This window comes from Rhipicephalus sanguineus, chromosome 4 (assembly GCF_013339695.2).
Source record: "Rhipicephalus sanguineus isolate Rsan-2018 chromosome 4, BIME_Rsan_1.4, whole genome shotgun sequence".
Taxonomy (NCBI): Eukaryota; Metazoa; Arthropoda; class Arachnida; order Ixodida; family Ixodidae; genus Rhipicephalus; species Rhipicephalus sanguineus.
The window spans coordinates 78909993-78937552 of NC_051179.1; the positions used below are offsets into that span (position 1 = coordinate 78909993).

General features: G+C 47.6%; 1 protein-coding gene across 1 annotated transcript; it reads right to left on the reverse strand.

Moving 5' to 3' along the window:
- Positions 1-3378: 3378 nt before the first annotated feature.
- LOC119391319 (nose resistant to fluoxetine protein 6-like) lies at positions 3379-27272 on the reverse strand. The gene is made up of 4 exons (XM_037659001.2): positions 27158-27272; positions 25510-25699; positions 18667-18809; positions 3379-4325 (listed from the first exon to the last, which is right to left on the reverse strand). Exons 1-4 carry the CDS (start codon positions 27269-27271, stop codon positions 4107-4109), a joined length of 666 nt encoding a protein of 221 aa, XP_037514929.2. The 5' UTR covers position 27272; the 3' UTR covers positions 3379-4106.
- Between the last annotated feature and the right edge of the window lie 288 nt (positions 27273-27560).

Sequence of the window (27560 nt, forward strand, 5' to 3'; positions counted from 1 at the left end):
AACCGAAACACAGCCATGAGCTCGTGCAGAGGGCACGGAGGAAGGCAAGTTTCAGCGCAGTCGCATTTTCAGCGCAGCTTAAGAAACTAGGGTCTCTAGAATTACGTATCTATGTATTTTCTGTTAAAGGAACACAGCACCTCATACTTGCCTAGTGATGTTGCGCCTCAGATATGCGTAATGTTTGCTTTTTGATGAACATTGTACACAAGTATGAACCTAGTCAGCCGTTCAAGATGGCTGGCCCTTGGGCAAATGGTTCAACGTTGGCTGGGTGGCTGAATCGAGTGACGTGCCGACAAACAGAAAGACAGACAGAAAGACAGACCAAAATTTCTGCGTTTAGGTTCCCTAAGAAAGACTATCGTCTTTAAATATAGTAGGTCAAGTCACCGCCTTCTTTATCTTCTTCTGTGCCTGGTGAAACGAGAGGACAGCAATGGGAACCGGCCGTTGGCGTTGGTACGGCTTTTAGTCACCACGCGCTGTCACGTCGTCGCTCATGGAAACGCAGGTAGTGGCTGCACTCGAAGCCGTTATATGGTTAACTTTTCGGCTGTATTCGCGCTGTTTGAAATATAATTAATACTTTTGTAAACGGGAATCCTGAAGCACTTGCCTCTCTGGATAAGCAGTCAATTTTAAAGGCACGTGTTGTTCGCGGCTATTTGATCGAGGCGCTAGCACGTCGTCTCCTAAGCCGATATGACAGCGCGTGCCAGTGATGCGCGGAAAGTTGTTCTGTCGCCGTCAGGTTCTCTTGCATGAGAGTCGGTTTCTGACTGTGTGACAGTCCGTTTTTGAAAGCAGCGTTTGCCGGTAGCTAGTATACCGAAAGCTCGCGCGCTTAAGTGCACCGACGCATGCAAAACAGATGCAGCATACTGCACGCAAGCCTTGAGTGCATGCGCATAAATAGCACGAAATGTCACTAGACTGCTTCGCATATACGTGATATTTGGATTTGTTGCCACCGAGAGGAAGCGGCAGCTGGCGCCAGAAATTGAAAAACTATGCCACGTGACTGTCATTTCAGCGCTTAAAGCACTTAAGTCGTGATGGTACGAAAAACAAAACAAAAACAGCTGCTTCTGCCGCACGCTTTTTGTAACACTGGTCCATGTGTGCGAACAGACGCTACTCAACACTACGAAGTTTAAAATCGTAGTGTTGAATCTTAACTTGAGCCAATGTGATCCTGTAAAAAAATGCGGCCTGCTGTCAGTTTCTTGAGCTCCTCTTTGTATTCGTCTATGGTTTGCTGTAGTCTCACTACCTGGCTCCTCAGGTATGCTTCTTTTCTCTTCCAATCTCTTCCACTTGGCCTTTTTGGTAGCGAGCAAAGTAGAGGCCGTATGGCAGTCGACGTGGACACTTTTGTCGCATGGGGCAGCCTGCTCAGCATTGTGCGCGCATTCATTGTCAAATTGTACAGGATGATTGTCGATTGTTTTGCCAGTAGCGCTTGTGATGTCCATAGGCTCCGATTCTTCAGTTTCGGGACCTAATGTTAGCGCTGCACATTGAGGCAGTCGCGAGGCTGCGTTGCTACTGGTACATGCATTCGTTGACTTCATTGAAATCGTTAAAAGTTAAGTGATGCTTGCCATGCTTTGTTCAGTTGTTACCTTGGGCTGCAAACGGGAAGGGTAGTATGCAAACACTGACGGTACTTCATCCTTCATGATCGGCCACTTCTCTCCTTCAATGACGTCTTCTAGTACTAAACGGCGGGTAGATATTCTAGTGTAATTTCAAGATGTATTACCCGACCATTTATACGACCTAATTACTCCAAGTCACTTCTGCCGTACATCAGCGGCAGCAGGAATTTCACGGAACGACAGCCCAACAACAGTGCTTTTCTTTCCGTTCGATTTGCACAGTGGTACACAACAGAACGACATACTGAGGCATGCCGGGCACGTGGCTGCAAAAGCCAGAAATAGAAAATAAAACGCGAATAGCATCAACTTCGAATGCAAGTTTCAACCAACAGCGCGCCGAAACAGGCCGCATGCGGAATATGTACCTGTGAAAGCATGCGAAAAGCACGAATGCATTTAAACACCCATGCAAACACGAATACGTGAGCTTTGTACTGCGCGCGGGTGGTCAGCGCCAGCTTCCCGAGTTCTACTCACACAGCGCCGCCACGCGGCAGTGGAGCAGGCGCTCGAAGACCCGGGGAGAGCATTCACCCCGGTACTGGAAAACAAGAGGAGGCGCTGGTCATGCACGCGCACGCCGAACTTCGCTTGCCCCCTATTCCCTATAGGTCCAAGGCTGCTAATATATATATATTTTTTTCATGCTCCTGTGCTGCTGTCTGAAAGGAAAGGCAGGGAGGTCAACGAGACACGCGTACCGTTTACTATTATACTCTGTGTAAAATGTATTAAGTGATCAAATGAAAGTGAGGAAGGGCCAATATGGGTGGAACATCAATAATGCATGTTACTGGGTGAGTCGGTCGTACATCATTTAAATAAAGGTGGAATATGTGTGCCTGTTGGTTTTTTTCCTACAGGAGAGCAACGCCACGGGAATGCTCATTTCAACATGTTACACAGTTTATGCTCAGTGTCGCTCAACATAACCGCTATTGGAATTTCAGGAAGAAAGAAATACGGCGGTTTAGCAACTCCACAGACCAACGAGTTACGAGGCCGCTTTAGTGGAAGTTTTCGGTGTTCGCAATCAAAGTTCTGATGGTAGGAACTGCCACTTATATAAATAAATAAATAAATAAATAAATAAATAAATAAATAAATAAATAAATAAATAAATAAATAAATAAATAAACGTGTGTATACCGAAAGAGGCCATAGCGTAACTGAAAACACGAACATCTTTATATGACTTGTAATTATATCTTGCATATGAAATCTAAATTCCGGTACGTTTGTTTATTGTTAAAGAGACATACAATGTTTATTATGCCGATAACCAACAAAATGCCACTTTGCATACGCACTGAACAGTTTATTGTGACAAAACGTTCGGTGTCATTGCCTTTATTTATTTATGGTCCACTCGACAAGCACAATGCGACGTCTTCGAAATATAGTAAACCTAGGCATCAAACGACCATCCTCAAAACCGCATCACTACAAATCATCAAGTTGCACAAGGTTTCAGCGTAAGTGAGCGATTTTAAAGCAAGTTTGATGTCGATAGTTTTACTTTTTAATAGTTAACTCGGGCAGATGATTGTCATTATCCTTGCACCATAGTAAACGTAGAAGTCAAACGACAATATTAAAGGATCCATCGGCTCCATTCATAGAGGAGCACCATATCTCAGTGCTTTGCTCAAGTTCGTTATTGTTTGTTTTTATGGCTTTCTGTGACTACCCTCAATTTACAACTAGCCCCTGAGTCAGACGAGTCCCTGCGATGAATCTTAAGAAATGAACACTAATAGCTCAAAAGAGTTTCGCTAAATGTGTGTTTTACTAATCGTTTTCAAGCAGCATCTGTTTCATGAGGTGGACGAGTGAGTTTATGGGAGAAGTCATCTTGACTGGTTCGGATTCATAGATATTAGTATTCTATCGACTCCTGCTTAGCAAAGTCAGTGTCGCTTAGCTTACTAATAAGGTAGAAAGAGCCTAAACATTTCACAGGTGAAAAAGGTAGGCACAGTACAACCAGTTGGCCTGTGTCTGCTTTCTTCCCATCTGAAAAGTAAGCGCTTTTTCAACGCGAAAGCTTTGCCTGGCTAGATTGGCGAAAGGTGCACTCGGCCGGCGTCCGCAATATCCATGTCCGGAAAGCACGTGACCTATCCCACGGACACTGAGGTACGCTCACCTGGCGTCACCGCAGCGACTCTCGGCACTGGCTCCGCTGTGCCACCAATACATCCGCTCTCCTCTACTCCCACCTCCTACACCACCGCCTACACCGCCGCCACTGCTAGGAAAGAATTTTCTGCTACCTACCACTTTGCAGCACTCCTTTGTAACAACTTTGTAAAGTTGTGCCCGATTTTACCACAGTCGGACCCAACATTAGAAAGCATTGGCAGTCTCACCTCAAAGGTGGATGCCCACAAGCGTGCACCAATCAACACGTAAAGAAATTTCGCAAAGAAATTTCAGTTAGCGTAAAGACATTTCGTTGTTCTCTCCCCCACGACTCTCCTTCTTCAAGTTGCTGTCTTCGAGGAGCTCTTGATGTTCGTGCTTCAGGGAGCTGCCACCTCTGATCAGCCTGCCGAAAACCAGCTTGTCGAGCGCTTTAGTCGGTGCCTCGCACGTGATGAATGCGAAGTACGACAGCACGTAGCACCACAGGAGCACCCCGAAGAAAACTGTGGCCTGCAGAGAATTCCGCGTGGGTGTGATTGCACATATTAGGAGAACGAAAGTGCAAATTGTGGATTACCTATCTCAGAACCCATGACCTAAGAGCAACCTAAAGAAAATAGAATGTTGCGTTACGGGGTTTTACGTGCCAAACCATGACACGATTGTGAAGCATGCCTTCAGGGGGGACTGAGGAGTAATTAAGGCCACCCGCGGTTGTTAAACGTGCATCTAAATGTAACTAAACGGGTGTTCTTGCGTGTGTGTCGCTCCCATCGAAATGTGTCCTGGAGCTCAGCAGCCCGACACCGTAGCAGCTGAGCTAATACGGTTGTTCAAGCAATCCTACAGAGACTACAAAAGGATGCTGATAAGTAGGAAATCTTATCGAGAGAAGAAAAAAAATGAGCTGGGTAGCCCATAATCGCAGGGTATGTATTGGTCAATTTGTAGGTATTCAATGGGGTGTGCAGAAACTTAGGGAGCTAACTTAAGTGTCATAAAGTGTGTGACACTTACTTTTCAGGGGCAGGGCTATATTACACAGGTATTATTTCCTTACGCTGTTACAAGAGCGGATACCTGGCACTAGCTAAATGCAGCGAGACACTAGCAATTTAACATTGGCTAACAGTTCGACATTATTAACCAACGCTAGTATTATCCAAATAAACACGATAGCCCTAGGACAAACTGGATACGTTTACAGAATTACTAATGCTCTAGTTTAAGATCAAGAAGGGAGCCGACGGATGGATACACGTTATAGATTTCAAAACAGGAGAAAGTGCCTCAGATCAGGCTGGCCGACGTTTCGATAGGGGACCTATCTTTGTCAAAGGCGCCTTGTCATCCCTGGCGTGTTAGTTTTATGGGGTTAGTGATGACGTCATGTCCAGCCGCGGCGTGTCTGTTGCTGTTGGTAATTGATGCCTGGAAAGAGAGAAACTCGAAAGCAGAAGAGTAAAGCCCTTGCCACATTTCAAGAGAGTTTGCAAACACGTTCGGGTCTGCCATGTCAGAGTTAAAGGTAGCTGCAAAGAAAGAGAAAAAAAAAAGGAGAGAAAAAAAAAAGGGGGGGGGGGTACAACCAAGCGAGAGGGGCGAGTGCAGCCATCACAAAGAGCTGCAGAAGGTGGTGAGGAAGGGAAATACAGGCGGGGAGAAAAACCGGGCGGTTTAAATGTCCGCCAAGGAGCTGCAGAAGGTGGTGGGGAAGGCAGCTACAGACGACAAAAGAAAAAAAAAAAAAAGGAAGGTACTCGGGCGGCGTACGTTTAAAATGCCGCCTGCCTACTTTAAGTGATATTGAAAGGGTTGCCTGAAAAGCAAGCTCCTGCTTAATGGGTGAAGTAATTGGCTGGCACATGCATCCAGTGTCGTCGGTGGCTTCCAAAAATTGGGCGCCCGTCAACTAAGAGGGAAAAAAAAAAAAGAAAAAAAAAGTTGAAAGGAACGAGGGGCGGCCGGGGGGGAACAATCGGAATAAGACTCGTAGAACTTCCTGAGAAAGCGAGGGCTGTGACAATGCTGGCCAGAAGCGGCCTTTGGAGCGCGGAAAGGGGGAAGGAAACCGTGGCTCGGATTCACTAGAAAATGAAAACATCTTAAGAGAATAATATCTACACGTATGTGCACATTTATACATGCAAGGTTAAGAGATATTAAAAAAGAATATTGATAGTGTATTATGGGAGCTGGTCGGGATTTTATTTTGCGAATAGGTTAAGGTTTTTGAACGCTGAGCGTACTTCATGTCTCTTAATATTATAGGAATCATGCTATGGCTTTTAACGATTCCAAATTACCACGAGCTAGATTTATTCCTGATGGGTGTAGGGATTGAAATTTGTGTATCAAATACGATTCCATGTATTTCCTCTCACGTGGTGACCGGAAGTTTGTTTGTAGAATGTAAAGTTTGGCTTGATCGAAATTGTGGTCTTGTTGATTGAAGTGGCTGGCTACTGCTTTTGGTAAGTTGTGCTTTGTGTCTGCGCGGTGGCCGTTCAGTCTTACATGAATTGGTTGTCCAGTTTCGCCTATGTACTGTTTTTTACAGGTGGCACACTCAATGCAGTAGATCAGGTTGTTTGAGGTGCACGTGAAGTTCGATGTTACCTTGTGAAGGTAATCGGATGCTGTGCTCTTTACGTTGGTGGCTGGCTGTATATGTTTGCACGTAGAACATCTTGGACGCCCACAGGGTCCAGACGTTGGTGTAGTTTTTGTTGCGAGTTTTGCATGTACGAGCATATCTTTAAAATTGGCGTTGCGTCTGTAGGCAACCTTAGGCGGTTCGGGGAAGATTTTTTTAAGTTTCTGGTTGGTTGTTAGAATCGGATAGTATTTTGCGAGGATGTTGTTTATGTTCGGAAGTGCGTTGGAAAATTTTGTAGTGAGAAGAGGCGTTGTTGTTGTTGTGGTTTTAGGGCGTGGTTTGAGTGTCTCAGTGCGATCTAGTTTTAGTGCGTCCGTGTAAGCCTTATGAAGGAACGCGTTTGGATGGCTTCTGTTTGCTAGTGTTTCTTTTAGGGTAGTAAGTCTGTTTACGTAATCCTGATCCTCTACGCATATGCGACGTAACCTTGTTGCTTGGCTCCTGAAAATGCCCTGTTTACAATGTTTTGGGTGATGGCTAGTATAATCTAGGTATTGTTGCTTGTCAAATGGTTTCTTATACAGCGTAGTCTTTAATATACCATTCTCAAGATATATGGTTGTGTCAAGAAAGTTGATGCTCTCAGCTGAGGTCTCGGATGTGAACTTTATCGTTGGATGAAAGGAGTTTAGGAATGATGTAAATTTAGCTAGATTGTCCCTGCCGTGACCCCATATTATAAGTATGTCATCAATGTACCGAAGGTATGTGTGGGGTTTGTCTGCGCAGCGAGCCAGGAAGTCCGTTTCCAGAATTCCCATGAATATGTTTGCATAAGTGGGTGCGAATGGGGTGCCCATGCTTGTTCCTTGTATTTGAAGGTAGTAATTTTCTTCAAATTCAAAATAGTTGTGTGATAGTACTAGTTCGAGTAATGATAAATATACTTCAGTAGAATGCTGTACATTATGTTGATTTAAAGTTTGCTTTATTGAGGTTAGGCCCTCTGGGATCGGGATATTCGTGTATAAAGCGGTAACGTCTAGTGTGACGAGGATGGCGTTTTGTGGTAGTGTGCCTTTGCTATTAATCTCTTCTATTATTCGCAGTAGGTGTGGGGTGTCCTGTACAAATGACGGGAATGTCTTCGGAATGTCCCCGAGAAAGTGGTTGAGGAATTCGGAGAGGCTCTCGGTTGGGGTGTTGTTATTTGATACTATTGGGCGCCCTGGAATATTGGCAGTGTATAATTCGGTGGATGGTACTTTGTGAATTTTGGGGAGGAGGTAAAACCGCCCTGCTGCTTTGTTGTTTGGTTTCAGAAACTTGAATTCTGATGGAGTTATTAATTCATCAGCAAGGAGGGATCTAAGTGTGTTAGTGATTGTGAGTGTGTATTGTTCTGTTGGGTCGCTGTCTAGTTTGCGGTAGTGTTCTGGGTTATTGAGTTGTCTGTAAGCCTCGTGCTTGTACTTCTGTGTTGGCCAAATGACTATGCTTCCTCCCTTATCGGCTTCCTTGATGATAATGTCTTCGCGCGACTTGAGGTTAGAGATGATGCGACTCTCCGAATAAGTCATGTTCCTAGGCTTTTTAGATGATTTCGATTGATTAATGATTTCTGTAGTGATAGCTTTAAGATATAAGTCGAGTTCAATTGCCTGTTCTGGTTCGGGAGTCCAAGTAGACTGAGCCCTGAGCGTTGTAGTGCCTGTTTCTGCTCCATCGTTATCTGCAAAAAAGTGTCTAATGCGCATTCTTCGTGAAAATTCTGTGAGGTCTCTGTGGAGTTCGAATTCATCTATTGTATTGTTGGTTGGACAAAAGTTTAGGCCCTTGCTAAGGACCCTTGTTTCCTCTAGGCTTAATGTACTTGAAATGTCTACAACATTGGACTGCTCTATTTGTGTGATGTTAGCTGTGCTTGGTATTTCTCTGTTTGTACTGTCAGTTGTTAGCGGGACTAGGGTGGTTGTTCGGGAGGGTGTTCCTTGATTGGAAATCATTTTCTTATTCTGCCTTTGCCTCAATTTTTTATTCTGTTTTTCTTTATATTGTTCTAGGTCCCTTTTTTCTTCGGTTGTTAGAATTATGTTCTCGAGTTTTTGGGAAAATTCTTCAATTTGCTCCATGCAGTGGCTCTTGAGTATATTTAAGAGAGAAAATGAAGCGTTGTCTAGTGCTGTTTGCCAGTTATCTTGATATTGGGTGGAGAGAGTACCTAACGCGGGTGTCGCTTTCAGTTTTAGTCCTTTGGGAATTGTGTTGTTCTTTATGCAGTGCTTGTACGTGTTGAGGTGGCAGGTGTAGTTGGTGAGTTTTTGGGTTAGTTTTCTAGCTTGTAAAAATTCAATGCGGCGTGTATGGGGAGTAGTGATTTCAAGGGTTTGTCACTTATTTGTCTTAGTGCGGGTGGATCTGCGTGTGTCCGCGCGTTCCGGTTTGGGAGCTGTTTGAACTTCTGGTTCGTTAGATTCGACGACTGTTGCGGCCTGGGCGTCCGTGTGTGGAGGTATGAGAGTGGGCGTCTGCGTGACAACTTCGGTTGCGGATTTTGTTTCGTCGGTCTCGGTTGTGGCGGGTTCCTGGTGGTAGTGTGGAGGTGGGCATGTAATTTGTGTGGAAGGTTCGGCTGTGGGCCTCATGTTGGATGTTGTTTGTGTGTAGGCTTCGGCTGTGGACCTTGCGTGGGGTGTAGTTTGTGTGGAGGCTTCGGCTGTGGTGTATGTTGCCTCCGTTTGGCTCACAGACGAGTGTGTTTTCGGTGATGAGTTCGTCTTTTGTTCTGTTGTTTGCGTGTGGGATGTTGCTGAGTGGGCTAGTGTGGCTCTAGTGCGTGGCGCTGTAACGGAGATGGTGGAAGGGCCTTGTGTGGGCTGGTAAGTGACGTTATGTTGTCCTTTAATTAGATGTTTAATGCGCTGAGCGACTGCTGCAACGCCTCGGTGGTTTAGGTGGAGGCCATCCCAGGCCAAGTGTTCGTGTGGTGAATTGTGTATTTCTGTGTGGTGGATGGCGTCTACGTTCTTTTGAAAATGTGGCAAGTTAAGTATCAGTGTGTTTAGTTTGTTTCTTTCCTCAGTGTGCCTCATCAGTGCGGTTGTTTGGTGAATCAGTGGACGGTGTTTGTTTTGTAGCCGAGGAGCCACAGTTGTCACAGTTATGTGTGTGTTCGGGCGAGCTGTCTGGATTGAAAGTATTACGTCGTTTAGTGATTCGATTGTTTCTGCTGCATTTTGACTGTGGAGGTTGTTCGTTCCGGCATTGATAATGAAGTGTGTGGTATCTGTTGGGGCGTCACATACCAGTGTTAAGATGTCGGTTGTCTGTGCGCCGCTCAAATGTCTAATGTATGGTGCTTGTGGGCCTGACGGGAAGTGTTCGTGTAGGTATTTGAATTGGCTGTCGCCTAGAATAGCTACATGCGCCAAGGACAACAAGGGGCACTTACCCTGTTCCGTCATCGTCAGCAGGCATGGAGTCCAAGATCAAGAAGGGAGCCGACGGATGGATACACGTTATAGATTTCAAAACAGGAGAAAGTGCCTCAGATCAGGCTGGCCGACGTTTCGATAGGGGACCTATCTTTGTCAAAGGCGCCTTGTCATCCCTGGCGTGTTAGTTTTATGGGGTTAGTGATGACGTCATGTCCAGCGGCGGCGTGTCTGTTGCTGTTGGTAATTGATGCCTGGAAAGAGAGAAACTCCTGTATTTCCCTTCCTCACCACCTTCTGCAGCTCTTTGTGATGGCTGCACTCGCCCCTCTCGCTTGGTTGTACCCCCCCCCCCTTTTTTTTTTCTCTCCTTTTTTTTTTTTCTCTTTCTTTGCAGCTACCTTTAACTCTGACATGGCAGACCCGAACGTGTTTGCAAACTCTCTTGAAATGTGGCAAGGGCTTTACTCTTCTGCTTTCGAGTTTCTCTCTTTCCAGGCATCAATTACCAACAGCAACAGACACGCCGCCGCTGGACATGACGTCATCACTAACCCCATAAAACTAACACGCCAGGGATGACAAGGCGCCTTTGACAAAGATAGGTCCCCTATCGAAACGTCGGCCAGCCTGATCTGAGGCACTTTCTCCTGTTTTGAAATCTATAATGCTCTAGTTTATATTTCATCTTCATTATAGTCCGGTGTAGTATGGCGCGGTAGTCTATGGCATGATCTATGATGCCTTTCTCTCCATATTGTCTTGTCAAAGTATTCCTTTAGCTGGTTCTGCAACTTGGTTCTTGAATTGCTTCTGAAGCCTTGTATAGCGCATCGCATTATAATTAACCTACCTTAACCTAAAATTTCGTTTTATTCCATCCTAACTCCAATTCACAGAGCGTCCTGAAAATGTCTATTTGAAATGCCAAGATTACAAAAACTCGAATATGGTTATTTCAAGAGAGCATTTTAAAGATCTTTTTTAGGTTGTTTATGAACACTTAGCTACTAATTTTTATTAAATAATCTCCCTCTCATGAAGGCTTACTTTATGGTGATTCGCGTACATTAAAGTCACGCAGTGGAGAATTGAACGTAAATTGACAGCCGTAACATTAATACATCGGTGGACGGCAGAATGGGTCCGACAACAAACAGTGGTTAGCTCATTTTATAATTGGTATTAAGCAGAAGAAATAGACCTGAGCAAGGCCACGTAATGCGTAGGGCAGACAAACAGTAGTCGGGTAGAGCAACAAAATTGCTAGCAAGGCAACTAAAAAGAAGCCGAGGACTGCAGCGAATTATAAGGAGTGACCAAATGAGCTTATTGAGATAATTATTTCAACTGGCTATTCAGCTTGAAGGGCAGCAGTTTTGGCTATAAATAGCCCCATCATCATTCACAACCACATGCAGTGATTCTCTCTATGAGTAGTCAGATGACTTGGTTTCTTTTCAGAGTTGTGCAAATATTTTTCACGGCACTCCTATCGTATATTGACCGTGGTTGTTTTGTGTTGTAGTGCATTACAGTAGGTTATAGTGCGTGTTGCACTATATACATAGCCCGTCTTGTATATTGTTACGAGAAAACGTATATTTACAAATATATACAAGCAGAAATAGACGCTGAGACAATGGCGGACCGGAGCCTGTCCCTTCAGCACTTCGTCGTTGTCCCTCTTCCAGAGTGGGCCCCACTACTACCTTGTGCCACTGGCCCACTGCTACCTTGTGACACTACCCCGCGGCGTAAAAGCGCCGACCCGGCGCTGGTCACGGAAGTAGTGAGGTGGACGGCACATATGGTTTCAGTCTTACGACGTGCACAACAGTGGGTGGCGTTGGCGTTGACTGCACTGAATCGGCGACTCGCTGTATTTCATATGTGAGGTCAGTGACCTTCCGCAGGACTTTGTATGGTCCGTCATAGCGAAATAACAACTTTTCGGAGAGACCGATGCGACGACATGGGGTCCACAACAGGACAAGTGAACCGGGTTCATAAGAGACATCTCGGTGTCGGCGATCATACAGGTCTTTTTGAGCGGCCTGAGATGCTGTGAGGCGCTCTCGGGCAATCTGTCGTGCTGTGTCGGCTCGGGCAATGGCATCGAGAACGTATGTGACAGGCGAGTTCGAGCCAGTGGGAAGCAGCGTGTCAAGAGGGAGGGATGGCTCACGTCCATACAGAAGATAAAACGGGGAATAACCTGTGGTGTCATGCCTGGAGGAGTTGTAAGCGAATGTGACGTAGGGTAACGCTGCGTCCCAGTCGCGGTGGTCGGCAGAAGCGTACATCGACAACATGTCGGTGAGAGTGCGGTTCAGGCGCTCCGTAAGCCCATTAGTTTGCGGGTGGTATGCCGTTGTGAACTTGTGGTCTGTAGAACAGGAACGAACAATGTCCTGGATGACGCGGGACAAGAAGTATCGGCCTTGGTCGGTGAGAAGCTGGCGTGGAGCACCGTGATGCAAGATGATGTCATGCAGTAGAAAGTCGGCGACATCAGTTGCGCAGCTGGTGGGAAGAGCGCGGGTAATGGCGTAACGTGTGGCGTAGTCAGTCGCTACGGCGACCCACTTGTTCCCGGATGCAGAAGTGGGGAATGGTCCGAGGAGGTCGAGCCCGACGCGGTAGAATGATTCGGCGGGGATGTCAATAGGCTGAAGGTGGCCGGCTGGAAGCATTGTTGGTCGTTTTCGACGTTGACAGAGGTCGCAGCTGCTGACGTACTTTTGCACGGAGCGATAGAGGCCTGGCCAGAAGAAACGGCGCCGGACGCGATCGTAAGTGCGTGTAACTCCAAGGTGACCGGCGGTAGGTTCATCGTGGAGCTGGCGAAGAACATCTGCCCGCAAGTGGGAAGGCACGACGAGAAGACGTTCAGGGCCGTGGGGGCGCATATTGTGGCGGTATAGAACACCGTCGTGAAGGCAGTACAAGTTTAGAGAACTGCTTGGAGTTCCGGAACTCAGACTGTCAATGATGGGACGTAAAACCGAGTCGCGGCGTTGCTCACAACCTATATCGAGGAAGTCTGATATTGAGAATACCCCAGACTCAGCGGGTCTCTCTGCGGTGTCGGGTGGATCCACTGGGTACCGTGACAGACAATCGGCGTCCTGATGGAGTTGCCCGGATTTGTAAACCACCGAGAAGGTGTATTCTTGAAGGCGGAGAGACCAACGACCGAGGCGGCCCGTGGGATCTTTGAGCGAAGAGAGCCAGCACAGGGCGTGATGGTCAGTTACAACAGTAAAGCTGCGGCCGTACAGGTATGGGCGAAACTTAGCAACTGCCCAAACTAGAGCAAGGCACTCTCTTTCGGTGATTGAATAGTTCTTCTCCGCCGTGGACAACAGTCGGCTGGCGTAGGCGATGACGCAGTCTCGTCCGTGTTGACGCTGAGCGAGAACAGCACCAATCCCATGGCCACTTGCGTCGGTGCGAACCTCTGTCGGGGCGGTGGGTCAAAGTGGGCTAATACTGGAGTACTTGTGAGGGCTGTAACAAGCGCCGAAAACGCAGCAGCTTGAGGTGAACCCCAAGTAAAGCTGACGTCTTTCTTGAGTAGTTCTGTGAGAGGACGCGCAATATCGGCAAAATTCCGGATGAAGCGGCGGAAATAGGAACACAACCCGAGAAAGCTGCGGACATCTTTAGCCGAACAGGGTACGGGAAATTGTGTCACTGCGCGAATTTTGTCGGGATCAGGCTGGACGCCAGCTGCGTTAACGAGGTGACCCAGTACAGTTATTTCACGACGGCCAAAACGGCATTTGGAGGAGTTCAACTGTAGACCAGCGTGGCGGAATACCTCGAGAATAGTGGAGAGCCGCTCAAGATGGCTTGCGAATGTTGGTGAAAAAACGATGACATCGTCCAGGTAGCACAAGCATGTTGACCACTTGAAGCCGCGTAGAAGGGAATCCATCATCCGCTCAAAGGTGGCGGGAGCATTGCAAAGCCCAAACGGCATGACCTTAAATTGGTACAGGCCATCTGGGGTTACAAATGCGGTTTTTTCTCGGTCTTGCGGATCAACAGCGATCTGCCAATAACCAGATCGAAGGTCAATGGATGAGACGAACTTGGCGCCATGAAGGCAGTCGAGTGCGTCATCGATGCGTGGCAAGGGGTAAACGTCCTTCTTAGTGACCTTGTTGAGGTGCCTGTAGTCAACGCAAAATCGCCATGTATTGTCCTTCTTCTTTACAAGCACGACAGGAGATGCCCACGGACTAGCCGATTGTTCGACGACACCCTTGGCGAGCATCTTTTCGACTTCTTTCTGGATGACAGCGCGTTCGGCAGCGGACACACGGTAAGGGCGCCGGTGAATTGGGTTGGCATCGCCGGTGTTGATGTGGTGGGTCACAACCGATGTCTGGCCTAAAGGGCGGTTGTCAAGATCGAAGATATCGGCATAGGATATCAATAGACCACGCAGGTCTTGTGCTTCAGTGGGCGGAAGATCGGGCGCTATCATTTTCTCAATGTCAGTGCGTGCAAGGTCGAGTGCAGTGAGCGAGTTGGCATGGTGACTAGGAACACCTGCTGATAACTGAGAGATATGGCAATCTTGCAGTGACGACAGGACGCCGAGCATAATACCTGCAGGCAGCACATGGGTGGTTAGACCGAAGTTCAAGAGAGGTAAACAAGTCTGGTTGCGGCATACTGTGACCACAGTGTGCGGTACGGCGACAGAATACTTCAAGACGACGTCGGTAATCGGTGAAACAACATATTCACCATCGCGCACAGGTGGATCAAGGATAAGCTGGACGTACGTCGCGGCTTGAGGCGGAAGATGCACAAACTCCATGGCACATAAGCGACTGGGAGCGTCATGGTCAACGTAGGCGTCTAAAGGGAGTTCCAGCTGAAGAAGGCCCGTCGAGCAGTCGATAAGAGCGGAGTGCGTCGAAAGAAAGTCGAGACCGAGGATCACGTCATGTGGGCACTGCGCAAGCACGGTGAACAATACGATGGTCTGACGGCCAGCAATACACACGCGAGAGGTGCACATACCAAGAACTGTAGATGTGCTCCCATCGGCAACTATTACTGCACACTGAACAGGAGGCGTGAGCACTTTGCGCAGTTTTTCCCGGAGAGCAGCACTCATCACTGAAATATGTGCACCAGTGTCTATTAGGGCTGTAACGGTAACGTTATCCACCAAGATTTCTAAAATGTTTCGGCGCGTAGGAATCGTCAACAGAGGATTTGAAGTCCGGGTCGTTGTTGCAGCCTCACCTCCGGGAGCTGCATGGACTAGTTTCCCGAGGTCGAGGGGCCAGGCCGCGTAGGGGACGTTGATCGACGAACAAGCGGCGATAGAGATCGACGGCCTTGGGGTGACGGGGATCGGCTGAACCTTCTGCTTGGAACGTGGACATCAGTAGCCTGGAGATCGGAACGAGGAGAAAACCTGCGCGAGTTGCCTTCAAATCGACGCCATGTCCCGGTGTTCCAGGAAGTCGACGACCACCGATTGCGACAGTGGCGCGCAATGTGTCCTACGCGAGAGCAGTGAAAGCAGATTGGCCGATCATCAGTTGTCCTCCATTCAGCAGGGTTTCGGTAGCGTGAAGGGTACACTGGGATCTGGTTTACGACGGCAGGAGTGCTCTCGGGGGTGCGAATAGAGCAAACAGGTGCTATGCCGAGATTCGCAATCTCTTGGCGTACGACTGCTTGTATGAGCGATACGGTGGACGCGTTAGCCTGTGGAACGTCAGCAGGAACCATTGCTTCCAGTTCACGACGGACGATGCGGGTGACATTTTCTGACGACGCAGCCTGCGTGAACGTGGGGGGGTCTTGGCAGGTCGATGTGGCTGCAGTATTAGGTAGTCGTACGAACTGGCGGCTGATGCGACGACTCTTGGCCTGCTCAAAACGCTGACATTCCTTGACCACGGCGTCGACGGTGGTGCAATCCTTCACGATCAGTAGATTGAACGCGTCGTCGGCAATCCCCTTCAATATATGCGCAATCTTGTCAGCCTCCGTCATGTTCGCGTCAGCCTTTCGACAAAGACCCAGTACGTCCTGTATGTAGCAGACGTAAGACTCTGTCGACGTCTGAACGCGGGACTCGAGATCTTTTCTTGCGGCCTGCTGGCGACCAAATGGCCTGCTGAACAACTCGATGAGCTTCGACTTGCAGGTGTCCCAGGTGGTTAATTCCGATTTGTGCGTCTCGTACCAAACGAGTGCGGTCTCCCTGAGGTAGAAGACCACGTTGGCGAGCATCAACGTGGGGTCCCACCTGTAATACTCGCTGACGCGCTCGTACAATGCGACCCAATCCTCCACATTCACCTTGTCTTTGTCAGTGCCCGAAAAGGTTCCTGGGTCTCGAGGAGGCAGGAGAACCACATGGGGCTGCTGCTGCTGCTGCTGCTGCTGCTGCTGCTGCTGCTGCACCGGCGATCCTCGGTCAGTCATTGCAGGAAAAGGGAGGCCGAAGTTCCGTGTTGGTTTTCCGAGAGGAAACGCAGGCAGGCAGGCGTACCCCGCACCTCCACCAATAATGTTACGAGAAAACGTATATTTACAAATATATACAAGCAGAAATAGACGCTGAGACAATGGCGGACCGGAGCCTGTCCCTTCAGCACTTCGTCGTTGTCCCTCTTCCAGAGTGGGCCCCACTACTACCTTGTGCCACTGGCCCACTGCTACCTTGTGACAATATTTTCTTTTCTTGAACCCGTAAGAACGTGCCTTGCGTATCAGGGGGCCTGGCCCCGCTCAAGCTGCTACTTGCAGCTTTTTAAATGCGAAGCATTTCTTAGCGAACCTCAGGCACTTTGGCCGTTTCTATCTATCTATCTATCTATCTATCTATCTATCTATCTATCTATCTATCTATCTAGCCGCCTACGTCTGGGCGCTCTCCTGGTCCTCTCCATAACTCGTAATATGCCCAAATTGGCATAGCAGGGGATCAGTAAAGGACGAACACGATTCACTAGTCATGCCATGAATAACACAAAATACCTGTCGCGTACGTCATGAAACCCTTTCTCTCAGTCACGTGTGGCACATACCCGCATATCAGAGTTTATGTTATGCGGGTATGTGCCGCAGGTGATATAGAATCTCAACCAACGCAGTAACAGCGAATTTACACATTGACACGCAAGGAAAGTGAAAATAACAATAATTGTTTGCTTTTTGTTGGGTTGAATTGTTGGGTTGATATAATTATGAGAGATGACATGGCGAAGGGCTCCGGAAGTTTTGTCCATCTGGTATTCTTTAACGTGCACCGGGATCGCACAGTGCACGAGCCTCTAGCATTTTGCCTCAATCGTAATGCGACTGCCGCGGCCGGGATCGAACCCGCGACCTTCGGGTCAGCAGCCGAACACCGTAACCGCTACACCACCGCGGCAGACGCAAGTGACGGAGCTGTAGACAGAACACCCCTGGAAGACGCTCAACTACCATCCACTCATCCACGTGGTCCACAAAATAGACCGGGGTCACTGCTTCCCTACAATAAATCTGCCGATAGAACCACGCCTCTAAACATTACCGGTGACTTCAACGCTGACTTATCAAGACACAACAACGCGTGATCCCTATACTGCGTGAAAGCCGGCTTGGATGTGGACAGGGCATCTAAAACCCTCGCTGCCACGTCCAGAACAGGAGGCATCATAGATCATTTCTTCGTAAGGGGCAGCCAGGATTTCCACGAGGTGTACTATACCTCGCTCATCACTACACTTAGACCCTCGTAGCCGCAATCATGAACGGATCCGATAACAAGTCCTGTCCAGCTGCTGATGCTCACTGATCACGGTGATGATGACCTTGTCATCAAGAACCCCTTCTACACATACACACAAGTTTGTGAAACGTACAGGGCTGGTCAAAAGTTTGCAGGCCGCTATCCCATGTAATACTATGGCAGCGCGGCCTAGAAACTTTTGACCACCCCTGTACGTGCGTTCTGCGTCATAACGGACAAGTATAAGCATAACAACTGTAACGCAACTATAAGAACTGCAACTGCGCGTGTAACATCGTGCAGTGCGCCTGCGCGTGCCACTCGGCTGCGTACCATATATCTAGGGAAACATTCCTGAATGAAGCTTAGTTGCGAGTAATGCCTGTCCTGTGCATCTGTGTTCCTTCTTTCTCATGTTTGGATTCGAGCTTTCCAGTATTGAAGAATATAAGCACTACATATCAGTTTACCGCGTCTGGTGTTGGTAACACCCATGTTGCTGTTGGCATCGTTACGCAACTGTAAACAACTAGTTATCTAATACATATGCGACTCTTCAACATATGAGTGTGCGTATACCACTTCCACATTTCTCTAGCGTCATTCCGTAAGGTTTCGCTCAGTGTGTAAAATTACGCCACAGTCACCATCCCGCGCATGCTTCGCATATCATCGATTCCATGGTACGTGGGATCTCCCGAATTTTTTTTGCCTCGGCATCCTAGCAACCTTGCTGTTGTTACACAGTAAGTTACATTAATTTCAATGATTTAGTCTCCTGCTAAGTCTCGCACGTTCATTTAGAAAAGAATGCGAGTACTGTTCTCATGTTCAAAATTCTCAAACTAGGCCCCAATGTTTTAAACCGTAGCTACAACTGAACGCTTCAGTATGTCAAGCAAGAAAGCTTCCAAGTATTGCTTACTTTTATATGGAACTGCATACAGGAAATGTAATAAAATGATATTCCCTCGACTGAATAGCGACAACGCGGAAAAATTTCGCAGCTGGCATTGTGGCACAACACAGCAGGAATTTCTAGTCAATAGAACTTACCCGGTTAAACTCTGAAAAGTCGACTCGTTCTCTTGATGAGTGCATCATCAATTCGAACAAGGGCAGGTGGATCAAATACACACCGTACGTGAGCTTGCTTAACGGCACAAATGCATTCCAAGAGAGCAACTTGCTCACAGGACCTATAAAATAAATGCAGTTTGTCTTAGGTGCGTGGATTCCTCAAGACGGCAAAGAAAAAGAACTTATAACTGTGAAAAGGTACCAGTCGCACAAGGGCTTTAAGTCTGCTCCCGTTTCAATATCTATTCTGACTCACTTTCGGCGGTTAGAGCGTTTGCCTCTGGTGGGGCTTCCCCCCTTTTTTGCTAGGATTCTCAGAGGTAGAACCATCACTTCAAACGAGATCATTTGGTTCCCGGCCGATATGGGCTGCATGATCGGCGGCATCAGACACTCCAACAAGCAGGCGCGCGCCCGGACATGAGGACTTGCCTTACGCGCGAGGTGGCCCGGCCCTGGGTCGTTGGACAGCGCCGCACCGCCGGGGCCAATCCTATGGATGGGGATACGGCTGATCTATGGTCGCGGGACGTTCTAGCTACATTCAACGAATTCACTTCGCGTTATTGTTTGGGTCTTAGGGTCTTTTATTCACCACATTCGCATCTTACCAGAGAACAAGAAATTACGCTCAGACTGGTAGGAGAGGGGTTTACTCCACTTCACCTAGCGCTTCGGTTTAGTGGATATATCTCCTAATTGCCCGGTCTGTGGGTGCCTGTTTGCGTTTGAGCACATGATGTGGGACTTTCCCCACATACCCGAGGAACTCAAGGCGAAAATTATCTGAGCAGAAGGCTTTTATCCCGCCATCAAAGGTACGAATCGTCACCGCCAGCTTCGGGAAATCTAAGGGGCCCATTATGCTGTGACCAGGCAACCCTGCCTGTTCCATCATGTGAGCGGCTGCAGGGGGCTCGGGGTAAAACCCGGCTCTCCTCTCTCGGCCTTCCAAAAAGTTATCTATCTACCTACAGGCCAACTTCATAAGAAAAATAACTTGATTGGAGGACGCTTAAGCTTCGCAAGTAATAGTGGAACGCGAAAGCGTTTTGGGTCCCGTTTGCATGGCCTTCTCTTTCGCTTGCCAGGTCCTCTTGTCGGTGTATGCCTCAAGCATTCCGTGAAAAGGGGAACGTCTGTACGTGTGGTATTTGTCGTTGTTTACGCTCCTAGGTCGCATACGGCAATTTCGTTCGCAGATTAGCAACTACGCCACAATTTCTTATTTTGCGAAGCAGCGAAATACTGCGTCTGTAAGGCAATACGTGCGCCTACATAACTGTGCACTTTATTAATGTCGCGGCTCGTGATGTTGATGATAACTGATTATGAATGCGCGTTTTATATTGGGTGGCTTATTTTGTACCACTCACTCGTTACACAATTAACATGGCGTGACCACTGCTGCGATGCTACGAGTCTGTCACGCAATATTACATGACGCTCGTACACGAAGTAAACCAGTTTACACCCTTAAGGAAGGTATATCGTGTCTATAACTAACGCCTTTATAGCCTAGGCAAAATGCATTTTCCGGAACCATACCAACTACCTGGGCTCGTATTCTCAAAAGGCGACAATCGCAAAAGTATCGCCTTTGGTGCGCGCTGATTGGCTATTGAGCAAACCGGAAAAGTTAGGGCGCCATCTGGTAATTCCGCCGACGTCAATTTTGCGTCATGGTGCTCGACGGTGCTCTCGACATATTTGCAATAAACGAAGGCACCGTCAACCGTCGGTTCGTGGTGAAGTCTAGCATTTCAGTGACGTAGGCGGTAGCTTCTAGTATTCAATCCTCGGTGGATGAACGCAGCATTTTTTACGCCGAAGCTTTCATCGAGCATTACCTTGGGGTGTTATCAGCACTCGTTCTTTGCCAGCGCGTGTTTTTTCGTGGTTTGAACGTCCCAGGAACATAAACCGTGCGTTGCTCGCGTGGCTTATCGCGAGCCGGCAACATGTTGAGATCTTGAGACGATGTCGCTGCGGCGGCACGCTACAGCTGAACTCTCCGAGTACGCCGTCTTAAACTCTCAACGAAAATACGTTTCACGCAAAGTTGCATTCTTTAAATATTATACTGTGCATTAAATAATCGAACAAAAAAAAACGTTGAAAGCACTTTCAACACGTCTTGTACTTCAAGTAGCCACAGCCAAGCCGGCCAAACCTGGCCACTGCGTAGAAGCAGCAGCACACGCTCGAAAACGCCGCACTCGGGTTGCTCTGCGCTGTACGGTGCGCTCACTCCTGTGTTGTGAGACATTCGTACTACCAACGGCCAGTTGCAAGAATGACGTCACAGGCAAGTGTTTTTTTTACTTATTGAACGCATCAAATTCTACGTCACCAAACGCGATACTATCGCCTTTTGCGATCGTTTGAGAATACGGGCCCTGATCTGGTATATATAGCTATGGTATCTTGAGCCGCCGTTCAGTGCTAGTGGAGGTATTCCTGTTCTGCATGATGGAACAATAAACTTTCACAGAGTACCTTCACAGAAATTCCTCCCAATTTATTTCGCACCAAACAAGATAGGGTGTGGAAGTACTTTTTCGGTACCTAATAAATTGGGAGGAATTTTCAGACGCGTAAACAGAAAAGCAGAGAGAAAAAAGCAAAAGTGAAGGTAGGCTGCGGCGTGAAGCACAGATACCAAGCAATTCAGTGTGCCACGGGTGTTGTGTATACCGAATTCCTCTGTCACGCGGCGCTGCATACATAGGCCACATAGGAAGATGTGTTAATGTTGGAATAAGACAACATGATGCAGGTTTACGTACCGAAGTCCTATCGCATATCGCTGCGCATTGCGAGCAATATGGCTGTGAACCTCATTTCAGCAAAACTAGAATCGTTTCCAGGCATCATAACCAGACAACTCGAGAGATAATCGAGCTTTGCAATATACATATTCAAAAAAGATCCCAAGAGTGGCTTGGGTTCTGCGCATGCGCCCTGGCGGCTCGCAAGCTCCTTGGTCCCCAAGCATTTTGGGGCCCCAGTTATCAAACTGTATCGACACTTGCAGCACTTTGCGCAAGCAAAAATCACAGCATATCCACGGAGTGAATGATGATCAGTGGGCGAAGCTGCGGAGGTTCATCGGTAAACCGTGAATCTTCCGTGAATTCTGCCCAGTACATTATCACCGACGTGATATCGGGCGCGTTTATATTAAAGGTTCGATGAGTTATGACGACTTGCAGCTCACTTTAGTTTTACATGTACGCTGTGAATTTTCATCGTTTAGAAAATCATTGCTTTAGAAAACATCTGGCGTCTTTCGTTAAGCAGCTGGCGTCTTTTCGTTTTGCTTTAGAAACATATGGCGTTCTTTCGTTTTGTTTTTAGAAAACATCTGGCGTCTTTCGTTGGTTTATTTCATCAATCAACGGCGTTTTGAACAAAATGTTTATTGTTTAATCACGCACAGGAGAAATCTCACCAGGCACAACCTTGGAGGTAAACAATGGCTGCTAATGGGAATGAGAGACAGAAGAAGTCGGCTTTTAGCTAACACTTACACTTCTACTTCTACTAACGTTTGCTACTGGAACATGCCAATGGCTGCTAATGGGGAATGAGAGACAGAAGAATTCAGCTTTTAGTTAACGCGCACGCTGCGAATTTTTTATTGTTCAACAACGCACAGGAAAAATCTCCCACCGGCACCACCTTGGAGGTCAAGATCTGGTACTAGCGTTACGACTGGTTACGCACTACTACGAGGGACGAACGGGACCCGCTTTAAGGAGCTTCGCCCCTAAAAAGTCATGCATCAGCTTCCCATCTATCACCTCGCAGCACATAAATCTTGTACCTGAATCAGTAGAGGTTCCTTTGTTTTAGGGTCGTAGCTCCTCTTAGTCTAACCTTGTCACGTCTCCGTTGTCCGGCGTATCTCCCGGCAGCCGGCAGTAAACGGCAGTATCTGTCCGGTGGTGGTGGTGTGCGGCGTGACCACCCTTACTGCGCATGCGCATACCCTCTCCGCACACCTCCTCTCCACTCCCCCTCACCACTCCTCATGTCCTCTACCCCTTTCCCCTTTCCCTCTCCACTCACCCTCTCACCTCCCCCTCTGCCCCTCTCCCATACCCCTCTCCCCTCCCCCTTTCCGCTCTTCCTCTGAAACGCGGGCTAGACATGCCGAAATTCTCTCCTGCGCAACGCCGCGATGAGCTCGAGCGCATGCGCGTCCTCTCCGATTCTCTCTCCTCTCCTACGCTGCCCCCCTCTCCCCCGCCTGTCGACAGCGTTCCCCGCTCGCCCTGTGAGAATTAACGGCCAGGCTAGATGGAAGATACGACGCGCGTAGCGTCCCTCTTCGCGTTCCACGACACGAGGTCGGTAGCATGCCCAACGAACGCCAACGGAATGCGATCGTGCAAGTGCTCCGGCTTCGCATCGCCTCATGGTCCGCCTACGGTACCCCCCCCCCTATCTTGCCTCGCGGCGCAGTGGCGCCGACGCAGGCAGCGTCGCGAGGCAGCGTCTTGGTTGAAAAAATTGGCCGCGTATCTGCGTGCTTCGCTGCAAATGTCGTGTAAAGACGATAGAAGAGGCGCTGTGTGAGATATAGACGCCATCTGGCAATACGTCGGGAAACATGAGTGCTGTGTTGCGTGCTGGTAGTCCCGGCGCAGCAGCAGGCGAAGACCGGCGGTGACCAACGCGACCGGCGGGGACGCCAGCCAGCCCGAAAACGCGGTTTGACGCGAAGCGCTGAAGCAGAGAAACGTCCGCACTCAACGAGTACTCTCCACACACTCTTTTATTTACACGTCGCCTGGGTAAAACAGGAACGTCAGAGCGGCGCCCACAACCGGCAGCCTGAAGGCCGCCCACAACGCTGCTTTTTCATTTTTTAAATATTTTTTTTTCACCTTCTTGGCCTTCTCAAAGCTGAAGTTTTTCAACACCAACCCATGGCATTCGTACAGCGCAATGCAGAACCGAAACCGAAACACAACAATGAGCTCGTGCGAAGGGCACGGAGGAAGGCAAATTTCAGCGCAGTCGCATTTTCAGCTTTGTTGAAACAGCGCTCACTAGACGACGACGAAGTAAAAGAAGGCACACGACAGGCAGCGCCTGTCCTGTGCCTTCTTTTACTTCGTCGTCGTCTAGTGAGCGCTGTTTCAACAAAGATAAACGCATACCAACTCGCTCAAGCTTCCATTCTTATGCATTTTCAGCGCAGCTTAAGAAACTAGGGTCCTTAAAATTACGTATGTATGCATTTTCTATTAAAGGAACACTCCACCTAATACTTACCTAGTGATGTTGCACCTCAGATATGCATGATATTTACTTTTTGATCGACAACGTTCACAAGTATGAACAGCCGTACCAGTTCAAGACGGCTGGCCCTTGGGCAAGTGGTTGAACTTTGGTCGAGTGGCTGAATCGAGGGACGTGCCGACAAACAGAAAGACAGACAGACAGAAAGACAGACCAAAATTTCTGCGTTTAAGTTCCCCAAGAAAGACTATCGTCTTTAAAAACCGACCGCTCGCGCTGCACAACCGTTCACTGACCACCCCGTATATATAGGCACTGGATTTTGACCTCCAAGGTAGTGCGTGTGTGCGATTTCTCCTGTAAGTGATTAAACAATGAAAATTCACAGCGTACATGTAAAATTAAAGTGAGTTGCAAGTCGTCATAACTCTCATCGAACCTTTAGTATAAACGCGCCCGATCGCACGTCGGTGATGATGTACTGGGCAGAATTCACGGAAGATTCACGGTTTACCGATGAACCTCCGCAGCTTCGCCCACTCATCATAATTCACTCCGGAGATATGCTGTGATTTTTTTAGGGGCGAAGCTCCTTAAGGCGGCGCCCGTTCGTCCCTCGTAGTTGTCGTAGTCGTAGTGCGTAACCAGTCGTAACGTTAGTACCAGATCTTGACCTCCAAGGTGGTGCCGGTGGGAGATTTTTCCTGTGCGTTGTTGAACAATAAAAAATTCGCAGCGTGCGCGTTAACTAAAAGCCGAATTCTTCTGTCTCTCATTCCCCATTAGCAGCCATTGGCATGTTCCAGTAGGAGACGTTAGTAGAAGTAGAAGTGTAAGTGTTAGCTAAAAGCCGACTTCTTCTGTCTCTCATTCCCATTAGCAGCCATTGTTTACCTCCAAGGTAGTGCCTGGTGAGATTTCTCCTGTGTGTGATTAAACAATAAAAACTTTGTTCAAAACGCCGTTGATTGATGAAATAAACCAACGAAAGACGTCAGATGTTTTCTAAAAGCAAAACGAAAGAACGCCAGATGTTTCTAAAGCAAAACGAAAAGACGCCAGCTGCTTAACGAAAGACGCCAGATGTTTTCTAAAGCAATGATTTTCTAAACAATGAAAATTCACAGCGTACATGTAAAACTAAAGTGAGCTGCAAGTCGTCATAACTCATCGAACCTTTAGTATAAACGCGCCCGATCTCACGTCGGTGATGATGTACTGGGCAGAATTCACGGAAGATTCACGGTTTACCGATGAACCTCCGCAGCTTCGCCCACTCATCATCATTCACTCCGTGGATATGCTGTGATTTTTTTCTTCTGGTCTGTTTATAGCCACGTGCGGGTATACATTTATGTTCCGCGCATGCGAATAAAAGTTCATTTGAGAGTTCGGCGCTTGTGTTTCGTGTACTCCTTCGGGATTTTTTTCTTACTTCGTGGCACCGCTTCGTAAATATCAATTCCATCCAATGCAGCGCTGTTCGGCTTACATTGGGGTATCCTCGTAAACAGAACACTATAATCCTATAATAAACAGCAAATAAAGGAAGCAGGGCGTTCTCACCACCTAGACCCGTCGAACATGCCAGCGTGAGCCAAGCAATAGAGATGGACCATAGTATTCTGTCGAAGAAGGCCACGACTATCTCTATGTCGTTTGAGGTGGGATTCTCCTTTAAGTACCATGGAAGCTTCACGAATACAGAGAAGAGGGCGCAACTGACAGATACGCACCAGCCTGCGAGCTGAAAGGTCTGCAATGAACACAAAAAGAGAGCCTCCGCTGTACTTTGGAAGCGCTTCATCATTGGCAGGATACATTGTGATAATATTTTGCGATATTCTGAGATAAAATGTGAGAAAATTATAGGACATTTTTTCTTGGTAGCCCGGCACCGTACATTATAAGAGCGAATCTTTATTGTCCGTGAGGTTTGATGTATGCGGATTGTGTGAAGTGGTATCGCATCGGATCATCCTGATTTGTGGAAAAGAAAACACAGGACACACTGGTGAGGGCTAGCAACATAGGGCGACACAACATTGACACAATTTTCAAGAATAGTTTGGTAGCGTTGTAGCCACAAATTTTAAAGCGTCCAGATACTGTCGTAAATTCTCTGAAACAAATTGTAGACAGAGCGGCTGTTAAAACGGAGTGGGAAGAAAATGGGCAGTGCTATATCAAGTGAAGGAGTCATAGCCCTATAAGACATCTGTCTTTACCTTTCCGCTAAGGAACTGCTTCCTTTGGCGCAATAATCTGCGCGTTCTCCGATTGGCATTTGAAGAGATGTTTTCTGGGCGCTTCCACATTGGCTTCAACTTCTTTAATGCATGCGCACCATTATCATGTAGCTGCCTTGATCATGCGCTTTTACCAGTATAGTGTGCTCTGCTTTACGAAAATGTGTTTTTGTTACAAATAAATCTAGCTGGAAATGTGACTACCATCCTCTTGTTTTCCTTCGTTGAACTTCCGTTATTTGCGCCGCACATTTCTCAGAAGAGAACGATGTGATCAGCAAAGTGAACTGTTCAGCCCTTAAGCAATCTGTACAAGTTCGAAACATCAATGCAATGATTAACGAACGCTTCTTTGCTGCCCTTTGTTTAAGTCCTGGCCTCCCTCTTCATCTGCTAAGAAAACAAAGCACATGCATTAAAACTGAAATTCAGTTCATTGTGGTTCTGTTCATTTTGAGCTACCTCCTCTTTAATGCATATGTAACCGACTACGTCATGAAAATGTATTACTAGAATATTCCACGCGGCGTAGCTCCTGCCCGCAGCATCTTGCTAGCCCCACAATTTGCATTGCTGCAGGTTTTCTGCACTCACGAGTCACCCCACACAGACCGGTCTCTGCTGTCGTTCACTTTAGTCAGTGAAGTATGACGTCATGTGAAATGAAAACCAGTCGCTGAATCTAGTTACAATTTTCAGATTATGCAGGTGCCGATTACGCTTTAAGACACACTACTTTCACGCCACTTTGGACTCTGTTTGAAGTGAGCAAATATAAGCACAGAAGTATACTTTATGAACTTGTTGCGGCACTAGTTGGTGAATACTTGACGACCACTAGTTTTTAGCGCTAAATGAAGACGGCGTTTAGCACAGAACGTCAACAGTTACATATCGACATGCCGAACAGTTTTGTGAACATAGCATTCGCAAACGACGGGGTAATATAAAATTCAAAAGCGCACCTTGGAAATCTTGCGCTTTCTGAAGTCAGCCACGATGAGGCAAGTCATGCAGCCACTGAAGTAGCACACGGCGTGATAAAAAGGCTTCATGTAATAATCGTTTACCGTTCTCATCATTCGCCTGTAAGAAAAGAAAGAATGGACACGTCAAACGGAAGAAGCGAACAGTGACAGGTGAATTTTTAACGAAATGCTAAGCCTGCAAATCCTCGGGAACAGAGACAGAACCCAACTTTATTTCCTAGACCAGGCAGTTTACGCCTAGGGGAGTGAACAAATTTCACGCCCACGAAAAAAAAAGGCCGTCTATGCAACTGTAAATGGGCATGGTCTCACAGAATAAAAAATTAGTAACTACAGCAGCAGTCGAGGTTCTCAAAAAGAACTGGCGAGACGACAAGGG

Excerpts from the sequence above, each read along its gene's own strand:
- LOC119391319 (XM_037659001.2), bottom strand. The coding sequence starts at position 27,271 with ATGAGAACGGTAAACGATTATTACATGAAGCCTTTTTATCACGCCGTG. Across the intron at positions 18,810-25,509 it reads ATGTTCGACGGGTCTAGGTG|GTCCTGTGAGCAAGTTGCTC; the intron begins GTGAGAACGCCC and ends TTTATTTTATAG. Across the intron at positions 4,326-18,666 it reads ACTTTTCAGAGTTTAACCGG|GCCACAGTTTTCTTCGGGGT; the intron begins GTAAGTTCTATT and ends AATTCTCTGCAG.